Here is a 21,074-nt window from a genome sequence, read left to right on the forward strand (position 1 = left end):
TAAAAAGTTTTAAAACATGGTGAGTACCCAGCGGTGCTATGATAGATAATCACAAGAGAGCTTGGTTGTAGGGAGAGCAAACACAAAGGCCTTTCTGAGGAGGAATTATTTAAACTGAGACTTGGAGCATGAAGAAGGCATCAATCACACCCAGAGGTAGGGGAAAGTATATTCCAAGCACAGGGAACAGCATGAGTGAGGGCCCTGAGGCATGTCAAGAATAGATAGATACTACTAATTATCTTCACCTTATGGGTAAAAACACCAAAGGACACAAACTTTAAGTAAGATCACATAGCTAATAGACTAATCTAGATCTCTAATTCCAAGGCCAGTCCTTCAAAGTTTTATTTTAGCTAAAGGATTCATTTCTGTAAATTTTTTCTTCCCTAACCAAAATTTAAATTGTTAAAATCTACTTATCTCATTGCCTTTCAACTAGAATGCTTGGATAACTTTTCTTTATGCATGCTATCTTCTAAAGGCAATATTTTAGACATAAATATTCTCAATTCTGTATTTATCAACTGGAGTTGCCCCACCTCAAGACATTTGACAATGCCTGGAGACATTTTTGGTTGTCACAACTCTGGAAGGAATACTACTGGCATCTAGTGAACAGAGGCCAGGGGTGCTGCTAAGCATCCTCCGATGCACAAGACAGCCCCCCTCAACAAAGAATTAATTGTCCAACACAAAATGTCAATAATGTTGAGGTTGAGAAACCATCACAAAGTCTGTTTGGATATTGATTTATAACTCTGAATACAAACTCATAAAAGGCTTCTCATAAAAACCTCTACAACCTGTTCCTCACTTGATATATTATACAAGGAACACAACTTCCCTTTTCTCTGTGGACAGATGGGGACAATTCTTTAGGCTTATTACCCCCAGAGCAATGTCTCTATGTTTTCAGGCTCTACCTGGGCTGGGAGTAGGGAGAGGCAGGTATGATTTTGCACGAAAGCTTCCAGAGAAGGAAGAAGAAGATAGTGGAGGCATGTCAATGCTGGAGGAGTGGCAGGGACACTGTTGGGAGCCAGAGCTGATGGCAGTGGCTTTATACCATTTGGGGTCATTCCTAAATCAGTGTTTGAAACTACAGGAATGCCTGTTATTAATGTAGCCACTCTTTCCTCTGTGTCCTTTTTGCATTTGATAAGGCAAGAGATAAAATTCATCTGACTGAAAATTCCACAGATTTGATCTCTGAGTCCTTGCCACCTTTAAATCTTGGCCCCATGTGTTTAACCACAAAAGTAGAGTAAAAGCCAGAACCTGGTGTTTGTTGTGCAGCATGTGTCACTTAGATTTAAAAATAACTTTTCTATGTCTAAGACCAGAATTAAATTTTAATTTGCAAACCCTAGTGTGCATTTGTGATGGCCTTGGTTTGTTACCTTGTGGACAGCAGGTCCACATTACAAAAGGCCCAGATGCATACACGGGAACAGAATAACAAGCCTAGTGGTGATTGGGAAGCCCAGCAGCTGGTCCCCGAGGAAGCTCCAGCAGATGCGGGTAGGGTCATTGTCCCAGCAGCCACACATTCGCTCGGTAACGGGCAACCAACTGTGGCCAGGGAAAAAAAATAAAATAAAAAGAACTTTTATTTCATTTGCTGCAGACCTACCCGACTTCTTAGACAAATATGATCACTTACCAAAGGAAAACCAAAAAAAAAAAAAAGAAAACCTAGAAATTCTAGAAAAGTGAGGCCTTTTTTAGGTAGTTTATAAAATAAAGATACAATCATTTTCTAAGTAAAGGTCATTTGAATGTACAGAAAAGGGAGGAAGTTCACAGATATCTCACATTTATGAGTAATTCAAATTTAATATGTTTTGCTATTTTACTTTAATAAAAAGACTGATAAATAACTGAAACTGATTAGCCTTAGTGGCACTCCACGTTTTGGCTTCCCACTGGGTGCCTCGCATTTCAAATTTCTCTTTCTATTTAAAATTTTTAAAAAAGAATTTCCATAATGAATCAATTAAAATTAAAGTTTAGCACTAATAAACAAGAGGTTTTTCAATTACACTCAGACTTTCAGATATATCTCAGTGGCAATCTGTTGTTTCTAAGAAATCATAAAAAAATGGATACTTTATTAAAGCAGAAAAATAGCATTATTAAATACTCTTATTCAAGCATGTTCAATATTCGGAAAAACTTATAGGCCAACATCTCAGAACAGAGCCAATAGAATATATTCTTATTCCTTTCTTTATATAAAACACTTGAATTTCTATTGTGAATTGAGAAAAAATACTTCATTTTGCTAATACTTAACTGAAAATGAGGATAATTTAGCTTCATCTTTGTTCAAGTATAAAGTATGTTATGTTAAAACTATAACTTTAAGTAAGATTCTATAGCCATCTATCAGTAATAATGATAATTATGATACCTAGACTTGTTACCCCCATGCACCAAGTGATGTTCTAAGTTCCTTATGGGCATATATTTAGTTTTTTTAAGTGCATCCACATTACACATCTGTTTTCACTAATTCTTTCCTTTCGTACGCAAGCATGCACTCTCACTTCTTTAAAAAAAAAGATTTATTTATTTATTTATTTATTTATTTATTTATTTATTTATTTGAGAGAGAGAGAGAAAGAACGCTCACATGCACATGATGAGCACCAGTGTGAGGAGAGGCAGAAGGAGAGTCTCAAGCAGACTCTCTGCTAAGCACAGAGCCTGGCAGCCAGGCTCAGATCTCATAACCCTGAGATCATGACCTCAGCCATAACCAAAAGTCTGACAATCAAACCAACTGAACTACCCAGGTGCCCCTCTCTCACTTCTTTTATAACTACGTTTTTTCATCATTACTCTCTTGCCACCATTAGCTAGCCCATTGTTCGTTCTTGCACCTGAAACCTTCTCGTTGCTGCCTCTGTTTGAACCTTCCTCTGCACCCTGTTTCCCACCTGCACGAATCCATCTCCTTTTAGGCTCAGAGTTTCTGATAAAACACTTGGCCTGCACTCTCTCCTTCGATTTCTGCATCCACCGTCTTCTTTCATTATTTGCCATCTTCCTATTGGTTCCTGATGACCTGAATGTTCAATCCAGAGACCTTTTCTTACTGTTCATTGCTTTTGACCCTTCCATAATTTTTACATTTTTTGGTAACTTCTCCATCTTTATGTTATTTTCTTCCTGAATTTTGGAACACAGTACTCTCCTAGCTCTCTAGTTTTCTCTAGTTTTACATGTTTTCTCATCTTCTCAGCCTACAGTCTTCTGAAATTCTTTTCCTTTTCATCTCTTCCTATTTCATCGTAATACCTTACATGCAGCTGCTCCTTCTCAGTTGTCCATTTCTGTGGTCTAATGGGGCCCCCATTCCCAAGTCAGCTCTGGCTGGAAGTCCCAGCAGGATGTGTAACACTGCCTTCTCCCTCATGACCTAGGGAGAAGCTCCTATTTATCCATCCTTTCCACTCTCATGGCCAACACCCTGGTTGAGGCTCATCTCACGTTATGCTTTCTACCTCCAGCCATCCTCTCCTCTTCAGTTCATATGCTGTATCACCACTAGACTTGTCACAAATCACTGCTTAGAGTATTTCTTCCCTCACCCCACCTCGAGATTTTCTTAATGCTCCATTGCCTGCCAAATAAACCCCAAACTCACCGAGAGCTCCCAATTTATCTCCTCAGCTTTATCTTCCATTCTTTTACATGATGGCTCATTTGATCTCCATCATATAAGTGAATAGTTTCCTACCTCCCGTGCTCTCTGGCCATACCATGTGAATGCCTCTCTACTACTGTATTCATCCATTGACTATTCAAGGCAACCTCAGAGTCTACATTAATTAGAGGGATTCCCCACTGATTATGACTAGTATTAAATGTTCTCTCTCTCTTCTGATCTCTTTGCACCACTTTGGTGGCTGTAATCACATGTTAATTTGTCTTGTTATTTAAGTAAATGTTTTATCTCACACTATTTCATTTGCTAGATGATAAACCATCTTGCCCCTATTTAAAGTTCTCCAGTGTCTCCCCTTGGCTTTCAGGATAAAGTTTAAATTCTTTATCTGGGTTTATGAGTCTCTGCATAATAAACAGGACCCTACCTGTTTCTCTTCTCACACTTGTCTGTACGCACCAAAATCCCAATCATTCCAATGCACCTGCAGTTTCTCAAACACCCCATATGCATTCATGCCTGTTTACCTTTGTTCATCCTGTTTTCTCTGCCTGTAATGTCTTACATTGCTGATATTGCTGGCCAGGCATGTATCTCTTTCAATATTCAATTCAGGTGCCACCTCCCTCAAGATGCTGTAGCTGACCCCCCGCCCCCATGAGATGCACACCATCCTGCCTGCACAATATCCTGTGATACTGCATTGCCTTTGTTCATTGGCTACCCGCCTTTCCTAGGAAACCGTAAATCTCCTAAGGGCTGCCACACTTTCCTCTTTCCACTTAGCCCTTAGCTCAGGGTCTGTTGAGGCAGTGAAAGGAGGCAGGTTTGGCATTGGGAAGGCCAACTGGTTATGTGGGTCGGTCTTCACAAGGTGGCATTTACCTAGGTGAATTTACTATGACTCGGGGCCTGGCTTTTAGCCTGCAGGCCTGGGAACTTGACTTAACGTATTGCAGCTAAATCCATCTCACAAAGGTAGAGCCTTATTAACCAAGCTTATGGAGGCTACCCCATATAAAACTAGCATGCCTATGCACCGATTATTATGGAGTGGGTTGACTGGACTATTGCTGCCAGTGACCTGACGTGGGCATTCTCCTCCTATGTGCATGCCACATAGTCAATACTCTCATTTTATATATTCGCAGCCAACCTATTTTAGTTCACAATGGCTAATCACATGAATTGTGTGTGGATTTTACCAACTTACCTGTTAATGAATAAACAACCTCATTTTTATATTCTTTGGGAGAGATAAGAGCACTTTCATGTGGCTTCTATGTACTGACTAACCTGGCACTTAATTAAGTCTTTAGTAAACATTTATGCGACATGATAAGTTGCTGATTGAATATGTGAATACAGATCCTGCCACTAAATATAAGATTGCTTTGATTGAACGTTTAACCATGGCAAAGTAGCATATAGACATATTCCATATGACCTCATTACTGGAAAACCATATTTCTCTGTAAAAATTCCTTTAATTCTCTTACGCATTTCTAACTAGTTTTCTTCATGTTGTTCCTAGCCATTGCATAGAACCCAGCTTCGGGTGTCGGGGACCTAACTAGCATGTTGCACACTGAGCCTTCTCTGCCTTCCTTGTCTCTCCTGCTGCTCTGCTGCCCCCGCAAGCCTCACCTCTTCCCTATTTCTCCTTCCTCCAAAAGCAGCTTTATTTCTTCTACTTTCTAAATCAGAACGTGCCTTGAGGCTCATCTCTAAGGTAAGTGGTCTGGCACAGACTCTGCTGCTAGCTTTGATGCTGCAACTTGGTGCTTGCCCACCTCTGACTTCCGCCCTCCTCCTGAGGTATATATGTCTGAAAAAGAAACAGCTCTGAATAAAGTGAAAATATCAAGATATTCCCATGCATGTGAGGTTAAAATAAAGTCACTTCACAAGAGGAAAATCAGCCTTTTTGTAGCAAAGTACCAATCAGGCTGTTGGTCATGGATCATGTAGACAAAATTAGACTGTTTCTTTCGCTCTCACCCTTTGGTTGTTTTCATATTCCTGCCTGTGGCTACACAATTCCAAAATTTAATACCACTAAGGTTCTTGAGTCTTGTAACAAGAAAAGTACCTTGCTGCACACTTCTCAATTTTAGGAAATCCTGATTATTTTTTTAAAGATTTTATTTATTTATTTATTTATTTATTTGAGAGAGAGCATGAATGCACAAAGTTGGGGAGGAACAGAGGGGAACGGAGACAGAGGGGGGAAGAATCTTCAAGCAGACTCCACACTGAGCGCAGAGTCCGATGCAGGGCTTGATCTCATGACCCTGAGATCACAAAAACAAGAGTAGTATGCTCAACCAACTGAGCCACCCAGGAGTCCCAGAAATCCTGCTTCTAATGTAGTATGAACTTTTCACTATTTTAAATGACTGGGAAATTATTATGAAGTTTGGTCCCTTTACCTTTAAACCAAATAAGACCTGAAATTTTTCTATCACATTATATCTTTTCTGTCTCTTCATTTCTCCCTAAATACTTCCACAGAAGTACATTCACATGAAGTAAATTGTTCACATAAATATATTGTGCTTCTTGTCCATAGCCCAATGCTCATCATTAAAAGAGCTCCAATGCTCAATTAAATTAATGAAATAGTATCTACCTTAATTTTTAAGTGCCTACTATGTGGATGCAAATCTCTGTGCAGTGTTTTACATATCAATATAATCTTCTGGAGGGTGTCATCCTTCATCAGACCTCCCCATTTCACAGATGAGGTCAAGTGACTTACCCAAGTCTCAGTCCTGGGACAGAGTATAATTTGAAGCCATGCCCACTCAGGTCCCTTACACTTGCTCTTATACCTGCAGTATCTTTGCTTCCCACATGAGTTGACTGTTTTCCTGAGGTCTTAACACAACATCCCCCCACTATAATAGTGCACGAGGCATAGGAGCTTTCTTATACTTTGTCCTCTTCATTCTGTCATTTTTCACTCTCAGAAGAAAACATGTATTTCAGAATACGATTGTGTGGCCTTCCCAGTCCCTGTTAGTTTTGTGCTATGACATGGAAAATACATGTTCCATGCTTCAAAAAATTGTGCCATGGCACAGTTATAAAAAAGTGGATAGGGCAGCACAGGGCGTGATGGAGTCCTGGAATCGAGTCCCATGTCGGGCTCCCTGCATGGAGCCTGCTTCTCCCTCTGCCTGTGTCTCTGCCTCTCTCTCTGTGTGTGTCTCTCATGAATAAATGAATAAAATATTTTTTAAAAAAAGAGAAGTGGATATCTAGAAGTAGACAACAGCATATTTAAAACATGAGTTTGCTGCATGGTTGAATGTGTGTGTCTTCCTAGCTGATGAAGAGTATGAAGATGGAATTGAAAGGACATGTGACACTCTCCTCATGTGCATTGTCACCGTCTTGAACCAAGGCCTCAGGAATGGTGGTGGTGTGGGAGATGTCTTGAGGAGACCATCAAAAGACGTAAGCTGGAGAAAAAAAAAATTTTTAAGAACAGCATAATCGGTTTTTACATTTTCTTAGTATTTACAATACGATTTCTGTTTTCAGGATGCTGTATTGTGTTGTGTGCTTTAAAAGCATAATGGTGGCCATTAAAACCAATTAATTGGATACTAGAATTACACAGAAATAGTTAATGTACTAAAAAGTCTATGTCTGTTAGTAAGGTTATGAAAAGTTTCCAAGTCTAAACTGTGTATTGTATTACAGCAATGAGATCATGACTACAAACTTGGTAGAGGAGTTGTTACATAAATAACAGAAACTAGGCTGCCTCTTGTCTATCAGGCTTCTCAGGCATGAAGATATACTCTTTGCCTCTGAATAGTAATGGTCACCATTATTTATCCATGATGAATATAAAATCTGAACAAATTCTAACATGATTTCATATATTAAAATGGCAAGGCTAAAAAATTTCTCATTAGCTGCAAAAGCTCAAGCACCAGAAGAGAGGCTTGAAATATCTTAACGCTCTACAACAGGCCAGCTGTAGCATATTGCCAGTTCATCTAATGGTTCCTCATCTATGACACAACTGGATTACAGTGTCTCTAATGTGTGTTTTAATACTGCCCATCAAGTAGAAGTAAGCTTGAGCTGTCTGTACTTGACCCTATACAGCCAAGAACAAAATCTACTCTAGAAATTGATGAAATATTAGGTCCTTCTCAGCTCCCTAATCCCTGACCTTGAGAATTGCTACTTGTCTACCTTTTGTGCAGCTTCTGGGATAGGATCCTAATGTGCCAAAATGCATTTAGCATTATGACAGAGTAAAGTGGTTTTTAATAAAAGGTACATCCCCCGTTGGGGGGAGGGATGTAAGTCCTCATTCTGGAGAATGGACAGGCTCTGGAAACAGATGTGAAGTTTATTTCACAACACTTATAGAAAAGAAAATGAAGATAGAAAGTGGGTCTTATTTTTCCCAACTTGGAGTACTATTTATATTCATTCAGCAAATATTTATTGAATATATTCTCTTTGCTAGGCAATTTGTCAAATCAATGTACCTTGAAAATATATATACATGTATATTTTTCTTTAAATTTTTATTTTAGGAGCCCTTGTTTGCTGCCCGAGTAGTATACGACCTTCTTTTTTATTTCATTGTCATCATTATTGTTCTTAACTTGATTTTTGGTGTTATCATTGATACCTTTGCTGATCTCAGAAGTGAAAAACAGAAAAAAGAGGAAATTCTAAAGACAACCTGCTTCATTTGTGGTAAGTGTTCTCAAGTTACTAAAATAATAGGTGAAGAAACTGTCAAGGAAGAAGGAGAGGCTAGAGTGATTTTTATTTGTCATGCTTTGGGAAAAATAATTTCAAAATGAAAGCTGGATGAAAATTATGTAACTGAGCATTACACTAGGGTTCTCTGCTTCCAGAAATAGAAGAATTATATCCGAAAGCTATCTTGTCATTTTTTCTGCAATTTGTATGATTCTCTGACTGTAGAACGTGTTGCAAAATTTCAAAAGGTTACACCAACTGGCAAACAGATTTTTAATCACAATAACATATTGATTAAATGACAGAATGTTTTTTTTTTATTTTGTTAGAATATGAATCCACAGATGATTCTAGCAGCTTGAACTTCTAATCACTATATCTTCTCTCATTTTTTCTTTTCTCTCTCTCAATCTTATACACAGACACACACACCCCACACTCTACACTCTCCTCCTCTTTCCCTATTGTTAGCTCTTAGACTCACCCAACTCTCTCCTTGCCCCCATCATACCTCTTTGTCTCTACCTTCCTCTCAATATACATCAGCCCTTTCTTGGTCTCTGCAGCTGGCCTAACATCCTGGAATTAATTCTTCCTCTTCTTTGAATAATCCCCAAATCCATGTTATCCTTGCCATCTATTTGACCATGTTGAGCTGAAGAATCTTTTGGTTAAAGTTACAAAATAAGTGTAAGGGCTTCACTACAACATTATTCTATATAACTCAATTTGGGCCCTCAATAAATCCCATTGCCTCCTTGATTCACCTTTTGTCAACTGTCTCATTCTCCTCAATGGGTTTCTCAAACCTTTCCAGAATTCCTCCAACACTCAGAGGTGTACCAAGTACTAACCTGTAACAATGAATTGTATTCCAAGGAAACAAACATGGGTTGGACATGCCCTTCTTCAGGGTGTTCACAATCTATTTTGGAATACAAACAAAATAAGTATCATTGCTGCCTAGTGTGTTAAGACCTGATAGAGAAGTTCACAGGCTATAATACCCCTTCAGACTGTGGTAGGGACCAGGCAAGAAAGTCAGAAAAGGCTTTTAGAAGAGGTGGTCACTGAACTAATGGTAAAAGATGGAAAACAGTCATATTATAGTGGGTAGCAGCAGGGTTGCCTGGGTCGTTCAGCCTTTGACTCAGATCATGATCCTGGGGTCCTGAGATCAAGCACCACATTGGGCTCCCCATTCAGTGGGGAGTCTGATTCTCCCTCTACCCTTCCCCTTGCTCATGCATGCTCTCTCTCTCAAATAAATAAATAAAATCTTTAAGAAAATAAAATAAAGTGGGAAGAAGCAGAGTGACCAGTATAAGAACAGGCATGAAGGGAAGAATAGCGCAATGGGAGTCTTCAGTTACTATAAGGTATTCAGTGTTGCTGGAGCAGGAATTTCAGAGCAGTGTATGCCCAGAGAAGAGGTTCACCAGAACATGGCCTTTTTTGTTAAAACAAACAAACAAATAAACAAAAACTTGGACTTTGTCCTATAGACTTATAAAGGATGCTGAACCATGAAAGAATTTATGTAGAGGAGTACAGGGTCTAATTTTTGTTTCAGAGCAAGGGGGCAACTAAGGAAGGTTGTTTGTCAGGGGACATAGTGCAAGTGAAAGGTAATGAAACCTTGATGCAGAGGAGTTAGGGTGGCAGTGTTAAGGGTAGGGAACAGGGTCGTGAAATAGAGATGAGGTTTTAAATCTCTGTGGGTAGGAATGAATATGAAAGATAGTCGGGTGCCTGGCTGAATGGTAGTTCCAACAGTTCAGTTTGAGAAGAAAAGAAGAAGAAAAATTTGGAGAGGAATATGCTGAGTTTGGCTTTGGAAATACTGAAATTCCAGCTTGCACTGAACACCCCAGTGGGCCACGCCAAGCACAGAGGTCAGCGTGGGTCTGAGCCTCAGACAGTGAGTCTGTGCTAGTGACAGTAATTGGGAAATCCTCTCTCTGTGTGTGGCAGCAAAAGCCAGAGTGTGGGGAAGGACTTCAGAGGGGAAAGAGAAGAAGATGAGGTTTAGAGTGGGAAATAATCAGCACTGAAGAGTTGAGAGAAAGAGGATCAAATGCTCACACATTTGCGTGTTTGGGCAGATACACACACATACACACAAACACACACACTCAGATCTTTCCAGTCAGAATGGTGTGAGGAGAACCAGGAATATGTGACACGTGGATATGAGGAGAGGCCGCAGCCTTGAGAATAAAGTGATTGATTATCAACTATTTCAAATCAGAGATGGCCAGTATTATGCCAAGTAGAGCCTTTGGATTTCTCATTCAGGTGATTCAGAGTAAAGATGGAGTACTTTCCCTAAGGATAAGTTGTACAATGCTGGGGGAGATTTACCAGAAGGAAATGAGGCAGAAAGAAAAGTCTTTCTTTATACGTCTAGATTGCATGGGGGGAAGTGAGATTGGGATGTAGCCAAGGAAGATATCATACAATAATTTGGTGATTTGGGGAAGAGAAGCATTGTATGAAAGAGTGAGTTCCAAAATTTTGTCACATTCAGCCATATGGAGGAAAAGAGATGCTACCCTTGAAAATCTTTCTGTGTGTCTCATTGCTTGCTTTTACAGTGCTTCCTCTAAGTCCTGTCCTTCACAATCATAATAACTATTATGTCAGCGCACAACCTCGGGGAAAATGGTTCTTTGGAAGAATGTATCAGTTAGATGTGCACCTCATTTGAGGCCATGATCCTGGGTTTCATATTCTAACAAGAAAGATGAACAGCAAAGCAAGCCCATCACAAAGTAGCATTCCTGCTCCTCTAGGTTTTCACTTTGCCGTCAAAATCCTCTTTGGTTACAGTTGTGAAGAAAACCTATAACCTATAAATTCCTTAGAACATCACAATAACCCTCATCATCAAATTGAATGCTTTTCTCAGCTCTCTCTGTTGGTTGCCTGCTAACCTTTTCTTCTGCATTGGATTGCTCATTCTCTAGTTCTATCACAAGATTTCTCCCCACCACTGGATTAACGGTTCAGATTTTATCATCATCTTGTCTCTTCTCTCTGCCCTCTTCTTTAATACCACCTTTATGCAGATTATTGCCAAATGTGCAACCATAGCGCCAACCTTTCTCCAGGCTGTTGTCCTGTGTTTTTGATTATTGACTGACACCTAACAAGTGTGACTTCTGGCAGCCAAGTCTACCATGTCTTAAACCCAGTGCATCTTGACTTTCCATCTTCTTCCTCTGACCGAGCAATTTATCCTGACCTCAATATTGCCATCGATCTTATCCCTCTATGCCTTTAGTTTTCTGGCCTGGAAGCTTCTCCATCATTTTTAGCACCTCCTTTTTCCTGTTCCAGGTGCACTAGTTACTGTGCTAATGAATCCGCATCCCCATTCTCACTCACTTCCTTCCACACAGCCATACCTTGGTCCTTCAGGCTCACTGTGGCTTATACCCCAAAAAGTTCTGCTTACTGCAGCCAAATTTTTCCAGTTTAAATCCATCAGTTCCTCTCTCAAAAGGCTATCTAGAGCACTGCACAGTCTGTAACTCTAAAATTCCAAGTTTCCTGGCATGTAAGGCACTCCATAATCAGGCTCCCTTTTTTGCTCACCTTTTCACCCAATGTTCCCCTGTTTATAGACCAACTTCCAGCCCAACTGCATTACTCATCTTCAACTTAGTAAGTCTTCACATGTTCTCAGTTATGGTGTTTCCATTTGGAATGCCCAGACTCCAAAGCTATTGAGCTGCAACTTTCTCTCCCTAAGGCCAGCTCCAATGCCACTATTCCATGAAGCCTTCTCAGATTTCACTAACCAGCAGCAAACGTGTCCGCTTCTGAATTGCTCACATCACACTTAACAGCATGGTGCCATACATATTTCTTGTCTTATCTCTGTTGGATGCTGTACACTGTCACATCGTAGAAAGGGCATGGACTTTATGGTTAAGTAAACACACTGGTTCCACATCCTGGACATGTGATCTTGGCCAAGTTTCCTTCTGACCTTGAACTATTAATCCCCCATCTGTAAAATGGGGAATATAATGCCATCTTTTGGGATTTGAGTGAGTATAATGGAGATCATGTGTATCAAAATGCCTAACTCAACGCTTAGCTGAGTGGGCCCTCAGTGCACATTAATTTCCTTTCTTTAAGAGAGTCATGTCTTATTTATTTTGATGCTGCCATAGTATGTGTTGAGGACCATTCATAAATATTTGCTTAATGAATGACCATTCAATAAATCAGCCTAAATTCACAGTTTCTATGTTTATGTGGCTTATAACCTACAAAAGGAAGATAAAGTAGTTAAGTACTAGATTGATATATACTGCAGACAAAAAACCTGGGTGCACCTATTCCAAGTTATTTTAAATTTTGTCACATTCAGAGTATTGTTTCTGTAGCATATACATTAATTACCACAGAGATATAGGGTGATGTATCAGGAGCCATATGGAGGAGATATTAGATTGACATGGTCTATTTTCCAGAAGCTTCACATTTATTCAAAAATTGAGAGACCATTTAGGTAATTTGACCTAAGAATAAATTTTAATAGTATTTTTTACATTAGAACAAATAGTATGCTATAAAGTAAAATAAATTTTTTAAAGTAAAACAAATTTAATGTGAATTATAAGATAAAACAGATTTTTTTAAAAATTGAAAAGTAATCCCAGGCACTTATAGCTGCCAACCCCTGTGACCCCAGCAGAATAAAGTTTCTCTACTCTCTGCCCTCAAATGACCTTTAGCAGAAAACTGTGAGAAGCATTATCATAATGTATATCTAGATATGCGTTCATTCCTGGAATTACTTATCACATATAAGACCTAATACATACCATATACATTGTAAGAACTTAATTACAGGAATGATTTAGACAGTTGGGATATTGGGGGTTGTGCTAGCAGGCAATAAAACAGTTGTGATTAATTGATAAATGGTTCTTGTAAGAGTTGGGTGTTAAGTTGTGATCCAGAGAGGGATATCTTTTCAAACAACAGAGGAGAGAATCTCCACAGTAGGAGAGAGGGCTCCAGCAGCACACATACCAAGTGACACCCATAGTGGACACACATAGTAGCAACAGACGTGGAGATAGATTCTGCTACAGGCAACGAGAGCAGATGGGATGTTCTTAGCCTTGAAGGCAATGACCAGATGTTTGAGAGTTATGACTCAGAAAACAATTGCTAGTGATCCAGAAGGTGGTCATGATAGGCTGATGATTAGGAGATGACAGAGCTGAAGCAGTAAGCACAGGAACAAATTGGCACTGGTATCCATATTAATTATTAATTTTGAATTACTAGAGGCTGAAAATCCAGTAAGAAGGAGATGTTGACAGACCAGTGTGACAAAATAACAAAATGGAGGAAGGATTGAGGTGGTAAGGTGCCTAGAATTAAAGATCTTTCTAAGTGATTTAATAGAAATAAAGGCTATACTATCAGAGAGGAGAAGTGTGTTCTTCTCTTAGTATGTTATTCTTTATCTGTACTTGAGGATTAGGGTCATTATACATCTACTTGTTCAACAGTTACTTATTGAGTATCTACAATGTGCCAGGGTACTGCAGTGAACAAAAATAGAAAAAATTTACTGCCATCATGGAGCTTATTTTCCAACATACATAGGATGTATGATGCTAAGGGCTGTGTGGAAAAATAGAGCAAAGAAGAGGTGTGGGGATGCCTAGGTGATGGGTGGGTGTGTGCCCTCACTGTAGTCCTACTATGTGGGAAACATGTCATACGTACCATCTTGTTTTTTCTGAAACCTTTATGTTGAGCATACAAAGTTCCTCTTATCCTTCTTTTCTTTCTGCTTTGGTTATCTCCTCCGGTACGCTGATTTTCATTGTTGATTTTGTCATTTATCCTTGAATTAGTATATTTACACCTTGATGTCTCTGTTTAAAATTTCTAGCTTCTGGGGATCCCTGGGTGGCTCAGCAGTTTGGCGCCTGCCTTCAGCCCAGGGCATGATCTTGGAGTCCTGGGATCGAGTCCCACATCAGGCTTCCTGCATGGAGCCTGCTTCTCCTCTGTCTGGGTCTCTGTCTCTCTGTCTCTGTCTCTGTCTCTCTCCCTCTCTCTCTTTCATGAACAAATAAATAAAATCTTAAAAAAATAAAATAAAATTTCCAGCTTCTGATCTAACAGCCCAACACTGGTTGTTCTATAGGCTTTGTAAATTCAACACATCCCAAATCAAATGCATCTTCACTCTGAAGTCTCTTCCTTCTTGTTTTTTTTTCCCCTTACTATACTGATATTACCAAAAGTTCAGTCATTCAGGTCGAGAGTTTTAGGGCCATTCTTGATTCCTCCTGAATCTGTACCTCTAATTAGACATCAAGCCTTCTTAAATAGTCACCCTAAGACTTTTCTTCAATCTCTCCCTCTTATTCATTTTTTTCAATTATTCTTTCAATGTTAGTTGAATGGCTACTGTTTTCCAGATACTATGCCAGATGCCGATAATACAAAAATAAATCAGACAGTAAAGTAGTAGAGGCTAAGTTAGAAATGAAAAGATTTTCATAGCAAAGTGTTATGGGCACAGGGAGGATTTACTAACTGTTTGTGTATGTGCAAGTCAGTGATAGTTGAGCGGATCCTTGAAGAAGGAATACCTGTAATGCACGAAAGAGAGGAGGTGGAAGCATAGAATTTTCCAAAAACTTGGTTTGTTTGGAGAATGGTGAGAAAGTCAGAGTCACTGTAAAAAATGTGCACAGAGTATATTGTCAGAGTGTGAGTCCAAAGATGTGTTCACATTCCCTGATTGACAAGGACTTCATTAACAAAGGTGAAGAAGAGCTAAAGAAACACATTTTTGATGAGTTGAGTTTGACATGCCAATAAGCAACGCAGGGGGATTCACCTAGTAGACAGCTGGAAATAGAAACTGAAGTTGAGAAGAAAGGTCGGTGCTGGGGATACATCGCCAGCACAATAATGGTTGAAATCATGGGAATGGCCAATAAAGCTTAGAGAACAAGAACCAACAAAGATGAAAGACAACCAGTTCCCAACTTTTCCACCCCCCACTGCCTTTAACAGTTTGTGCCAAATGTACTATTTCATCTACATTTCCAAATGTTCCCTTCAGAGGAATTGATGCTCCCCCAAACAGGTAATCCACTTTCATCTCTAACTTTGCCTGGCCCTTTCCTTTGCCCAGAAGACCAAAGAACGTGGCTTTAGAGCTAGACACTTTTTTATTTAAATATCTATTGACTTCTCCACTAACAAGAGATGTTAACCTGAGCAATTATTGAATTCCTCTGAATCTCTTTACTTGCATGCTAAAAGTCAGATTGGGTTACTGTAATTAGAAGAGCATATTTAAACATCTTTATGTTGTTGTCAACACTAATAGGTGCTCAATAAAGGTTAGGTAGTTCTTATTACCATTTTAAGCCTTTTAAAATGCACCTTGTCACAATTCATTTTGTCCTCCCGTGTGCTTCCTTGTCAGTTTATACCACTTCAGGATATAATGCAAGCTGTCTATTTCCTCTACCATATTACAGATTAATTAATAGTAGACACATTATTTTTATAGCCTTATATACCTTGCAGCAGGAAGTAATTGTTTGAACTGAATTCTGGGAAAATCTACTTTAATATTTTCTTTCTCTCTCTCTTTCTAAGTACCTCTATTAAGACATAATTTAAATACCTTACTCCTCACCCATATTCTCAGTATATTCAGAGTTGGGCATCCATCATCACAATTTTAGAACATTTTCATTGCCCTCAAAAAAAGCCTCATACTGTTTAGCCATCACCACCAACTTTCCACCCCCAGCCTTTCCTCCTCCTCAGCCCTAGGCAACTGTTGATCTACTTTCTGTCTTTACAGATTTGCCTATCCTGGACATTTCACATAAATGGGCTCATATAATATGTGGCCTTCTGTGACCTGCTTCTTTTACTTAGTATGAGGTTTTCAAGATTCATGTTGTAGGCACACATCAGGGCCTCCTCCTTTTCGTGGCTCAAAATTCCATTGTATGATATGCCATATTTTGTTTACATTTTCATTAGTTGATGAATGTTTGGATTATTTCTACTTCTTGACTATTATGAATAATGCTGCCATGAACATTCATGTCCTAACTTTTGTGTGGGCATATGTTTTCAGTTCTTCTGGCTAGGTACCTACAGTGGAACTGCTAGGTCATATGAGAACTCTATGTTTAACCTCTGAGGAGCTGCCAAACTGTTTTCTAAAGTAGCTGCACTATTTTACATTCCCACATTGGGGTATAAGGGCTCCAGTTCATCCACATCGTCACCAAGATTCGTTATTAATCTGTTTTTGATTATAGTCACCCAAGTGGAATAATATTTTATTGGTAAAATATTCTTAATTCACTCAATAAATGCTGTATTCAGTGCTGACTATAAACCAGATACCAGTGTTAGCTATTATGACCATCGGTGAAGAAAAGAGACAAATACATCTGCTCATGGACACACAATAAATAACAAATATAATAAGTTCTTATCTAAGTGCCTGGATAAAATGGCATTCCTTTCTTCTGTACTGATTAGCAGGGAGGCTTTTTCTCACACCATCATTTTTTCCTCTTTATCTTAGACTTGTGTCCAGCTTAATTTAACAACTGTGGCATGGCTATGTTCATTCTGTTAGGAGGTGATAAGCACTGTAGGAAAGAGAGGATAAAAGAGAAAGAGTGATTGAGGCTGTTGGCAAAAGGGAAGGGACAGGTCATAGGATTAAATATCATCAATTTAAGTCAGATGGGGAAGGTGAGATTTGAGCAAAAGCTTGAAGGTGAGGAAGTTAGTCAAAGAGACACCAGAGAGAAGACGACTGTGGGCAGAAGAAGCAACCAGTCCAAAAGCCATTAAGCAGGAGTATACATGCAAGGAACAAGGAGGCCAGTAGGGCTGAAGGAGAGTTAGCAAGGGGGAAGAGAGTATGGGACAAGGTTAGAGAGGCTATAGGGCCACATCACTTACAGCTTAACTAATAGTTATTACATGGGACCTACTTCTACTCAACAATTGTTCATTATTTATCTGAAATTCAGACTTAACTTGGCATCACCTGAGCATCTTGTATTTTACCTGGCAACCCTACTCATAGGCCATGCCTTTCACCTGTACTCTGAGTTGCTAGAGAATCACTGCAGGGTTTGGAACGGAGAAGCACCATCCTACTTAGGGTTTTGAAGTATCTCAGTGGCTGCTATGTTGAGTATAGGACACAGAGAGTTAAAGTGGAAACAGGGAGGCCTGGGAGGCAATTGCAGTAGTCCAGATGAGAGAGATGAAGACTCAGATGAGCATGGCGACTATGGAGGTGATGGGAAGTGACCAGATTCCACATATATGCTGAAGGTAGAGCCAAAAGAATTTCAACATGAATTGGATATGGGTGAGAGAAAGAGAGGATTCAAGGATGACTCCTTAGTTTTTGGCTTGAACAACTGGAAGACTAGAGTTGCCATGGAATGAAGAGGGGAACTGTGGGTGGAGCAGTTTTAGGGGAAGATTATGGATTTCATTTGGGCCATGCTGAGCTGATGATGGGTCAAATAAGATGAGGCGTCACCATCAGCCAGCTAATTTTATGGTATTTTCCATTAATATATCCAATAATATAATTTAAGAGGTCACCCTTTCACCAGGGACAGATTTTTTTTCTTACTTATTGTACTTTATATCTTATTATTTAAAAAGAGTCTTTCTTCTTCATGCTTGAATGGTTTTTTTTTTTTTAAATATGCTTAGTAAAGAATGGCCAGGATTGGAATTCAATTTCCTAGTTTCTTCTACAGTATCTGAACTGCAAAACCAGACTGAATCCCAACATCCCATTTTACTTGGCAATCAAACTAATTTTTCCATAGATGTTTTTCTTCATTTCCATTCATTTTCTTTCATCCACTCTTCAACCCTTGAGAGAAAAGAATCTTACTATGCAGAACCTCTCCTCAGTGTCCTTCCAGCAGCTGAAAATCTGCCCTGGATATTCCTTAAAATGCCAGAAACACAGTAGTCTAAAGGGCTGGATAAGTTGAACCTCTTTCTGCACTCAAAGCAAAGATCACTGTGGATGCTGGCTTGCCTGTCACTGATTACAAGTGGTTTTCAAGATGACTCTCTCAGCTGCCTCTCCTCTTTTTACTCAAGTTCCTGGATAAAATAACTTTTTTTCTGTCCTGATTAACAAGCATGCCTTTTATTGCACAGTCATTTTTACTTCCTTTTCTTGGACTTGTGGTCCAGTTTAATCACACAGTTTTGACATGGCTGTATTTAAAATTATCTGCAAAAAAAAAAAGAAATTAAAAAAAGAAGTTAAATAAATAAATAATAAAATTATCTGCAGATTTTACAACTATAACAGGACCACGCATCTCCAAAAATCCATTGGGTGAGGGGTGATGGGGGGAAAAAGTTAGTTGGGAAGAAATCTACAAACTATGGCCTTTTATCTGGAGGCCTTGTGTACTGTGTAGTTTTTAATCATAACTTGTAGAAAGCCTTTATTCACATAATTATGATGTTTTGTTCTTATGCTAAGAAGTAAGTGCTGATTAAATGACAAATTACATACATTGTGTATTCTGTGTTTTGCAGGACTTGAGAGGGACAAGTTTGATAATAAAACAGTTTCATTTGAGGAGCACATCAAGTCAGAACACAATATGTGGCATTATTTGTACTTCCTAGTCCTGGTGAAGGTTAAAGACCCAACTGAATACACTGGACCTGAAAGTTATGTGGCTCAAATGATTGTGGTGAGTGGTGAGAGAGTTTTAACCTGACTAGGTTGCATTTGTATGCTTTCCCCTTCTCTACCCTACCCTTCTCCCCAGAGAAGTTCTGCTAATCATTTGGTTAACTTCTAAATAGAACTGTCAATCACTGAAGAATCCTCATGCTGGCTAGATCGTTGGACTTCTCGGTTATAGAAACCAATCTAAGTCTTAAGTGCACAGATGATATTTACTGAAGAATTCTCTGTGCAGCGAATAGCACCATCTCAGTCACGTGTGCCATCTTCTGACCTTGTGTCACTGCTGATGTCTCAGTTCCCCAAATCTGGAACTTTCCCATTGGCAAATATGAATGGAAGAGTCAGACTTTAAGAAATTCCTTGGATTTCAGAAATCAAGAGTTTAAGAAATTTAACGATGTTTGGGAAGGGTATAATGTTTGATCTCAATGGGAGAACACTTGCTTCTTGTCTACATACAGTTTGGATTGTTGGTAACAATTGGTACTGATTCGGCTATATCTAGTTGCTTATATAACTCCTCATGAAGATCAGTAGCAGAGGCTGTGGTTGTCCATGATTTGGACTTTCTTCTGTTTTACAGAAGACTGAAACTAAGTGGCTTAAAGAGAAGTCAGAGTTACAACTTTAGTGTATCATGCTATACATTTAGTGAGTATTACTGTATCCAATATAGATTCTTATATTCTTCTAATAAACATAGCTATATGTTGGAATTTTTTTCCTCAAAAATCCTCTTACAAAACTGTGTTCACTATGTGAGAATGAGGCTTCAGAAGAATCATGATCCTCCTTGCTTCCTGGTCTGAGAGGATACCATTTAGTAAGAGCACCAATGCCAAAGCTCCAGGAGAGTCAGGTGACAGTGGCTGTGTGTCCTTCCTTCTGGAAGCTGGTCATGCACATAGGAAGGCGTAAACTATAGTCAATGGAGCAACCAAAGAACATGTTTGGCAGGTAACATATTAATAAGTACAAGTTAACATTGCAGTAATTTATCTTCCCTCACAATATTTATGTGTCACAGGAGAGCTACATGTACCTTGAATTTTTATTGCTGAGCATTTTTCATGTTTTTTTTTCTTTTTGATTTGTATCCCACTATAAGTGGTTCTATATGCTAGTAGTTTGCATCTTACTATGAAGTTGTCATTCTTTATGTGACAGTGGCAGAACCTAATATTCTTTCTTTTTCTCCATGTTTCCATTTCCCCCACTCTCCCTTCTACATTAGGAAAAAAAAAGGTAATTGGCTTGAAGATAGGAATCCAGTCATTATGTATACATTCTTGATCTTAAGATGCTCAGGGACCATCGATGTGAAATATTTTGCATCTGCTTACTGGGGATAAAAACATGTAGAGCATTACGCTTAAAATGCAACTTCACATTACTGTATACTGTCATCCATTGTGTCGCTTGGACTAAAAGATTCGGGGGAACACACTGAAGAGTCTGACACATGCCTTCTCTGCCAAGGAATTTAAAGCTTAATAAAAGGGAGAGGAAAATAACAAACCAGAAGTAGAATAGGCTAAGTTCCCCAAGAGTGGAACAAATGAAAAATCTGTGAAGGCTTAAAGATGTTGAGTGACATCCAGCTGAGAGATGGTGGAAGGGAATTGTTGTGTGTGCATGTATGTGTTGGGGGACAGTGTATCAGACAGGGTAGGATTTGTAGAGATTTGGGGGTATCTGTTGGATTAAAAGTGAGTTCCTATAAGAGGGAGAAGCCTGAACAAAGGCATAGAGATGGAGTACTCAGACAGTTGGAGGACATTGGCCCAGTTTCACTTGTAAAGGAGCTCTGAGAGATATGATAGAGAAAGTAGATTGGACTTTTGAGCAGTAAGTGTCAGTTTTGGCTATCAT

General features: G+C 39.1%; 1 protein-coding gene across 4 annotated transcripts in view; it reads left to right on the plus strand.

Annotated features, from left to right (window-relative positions):
* ITPR2 (inositol 1,4,5-trisphosphate receptor type 2) overlaps nucleotides 1–21,074 on the plus strand; it is a 472,511-nt gene that overhangs the window by 404,344 nt on the left and 47,093 nt on the right. For 3 of the 4 annotated variants that reach the window (XM_077870669.1, XM_077870668.1, XM_077870670.1), the window contains 3 exons: nucleotides 7,008–7,138; nucleotides 8,242–8,407; nucleotides 19,043–19,203. In XM_077870669.1, the coding sequence (XP_077726795.1) occupies nucleotides 7,008–7,138; nucleotides 8,242–8,407; nucleotides 19,043–19,203 (458 nt within the window). Of the gene's footprint in view, nucleotides 1–5,210; nucleotides 5,365–7,007; nucleotides 7,139–8,241; nucleotides 8,408–19,042; nucleotides 19,204–21,074 lie in introns of those variants that run through there. The other variant, XM_077870671.1, reaches the window with a different exon arrangement.

The sequence above is a fragment of the Canis aureus genome, chromosome 25, assembly GCF_053574225.1.
Source record: "Canis aureus isolate CA01 chromosome 25, VMU_Caureus_v.1.0, whole genome shotgun sequence".
In the NCBI taxonomy this organism is placed as follows: domain Eukaryota; kingdom Metazoa; phylum Chordata; class Mammalia; order Carnivora; family Canidae; genus Canis; species Canis aureus.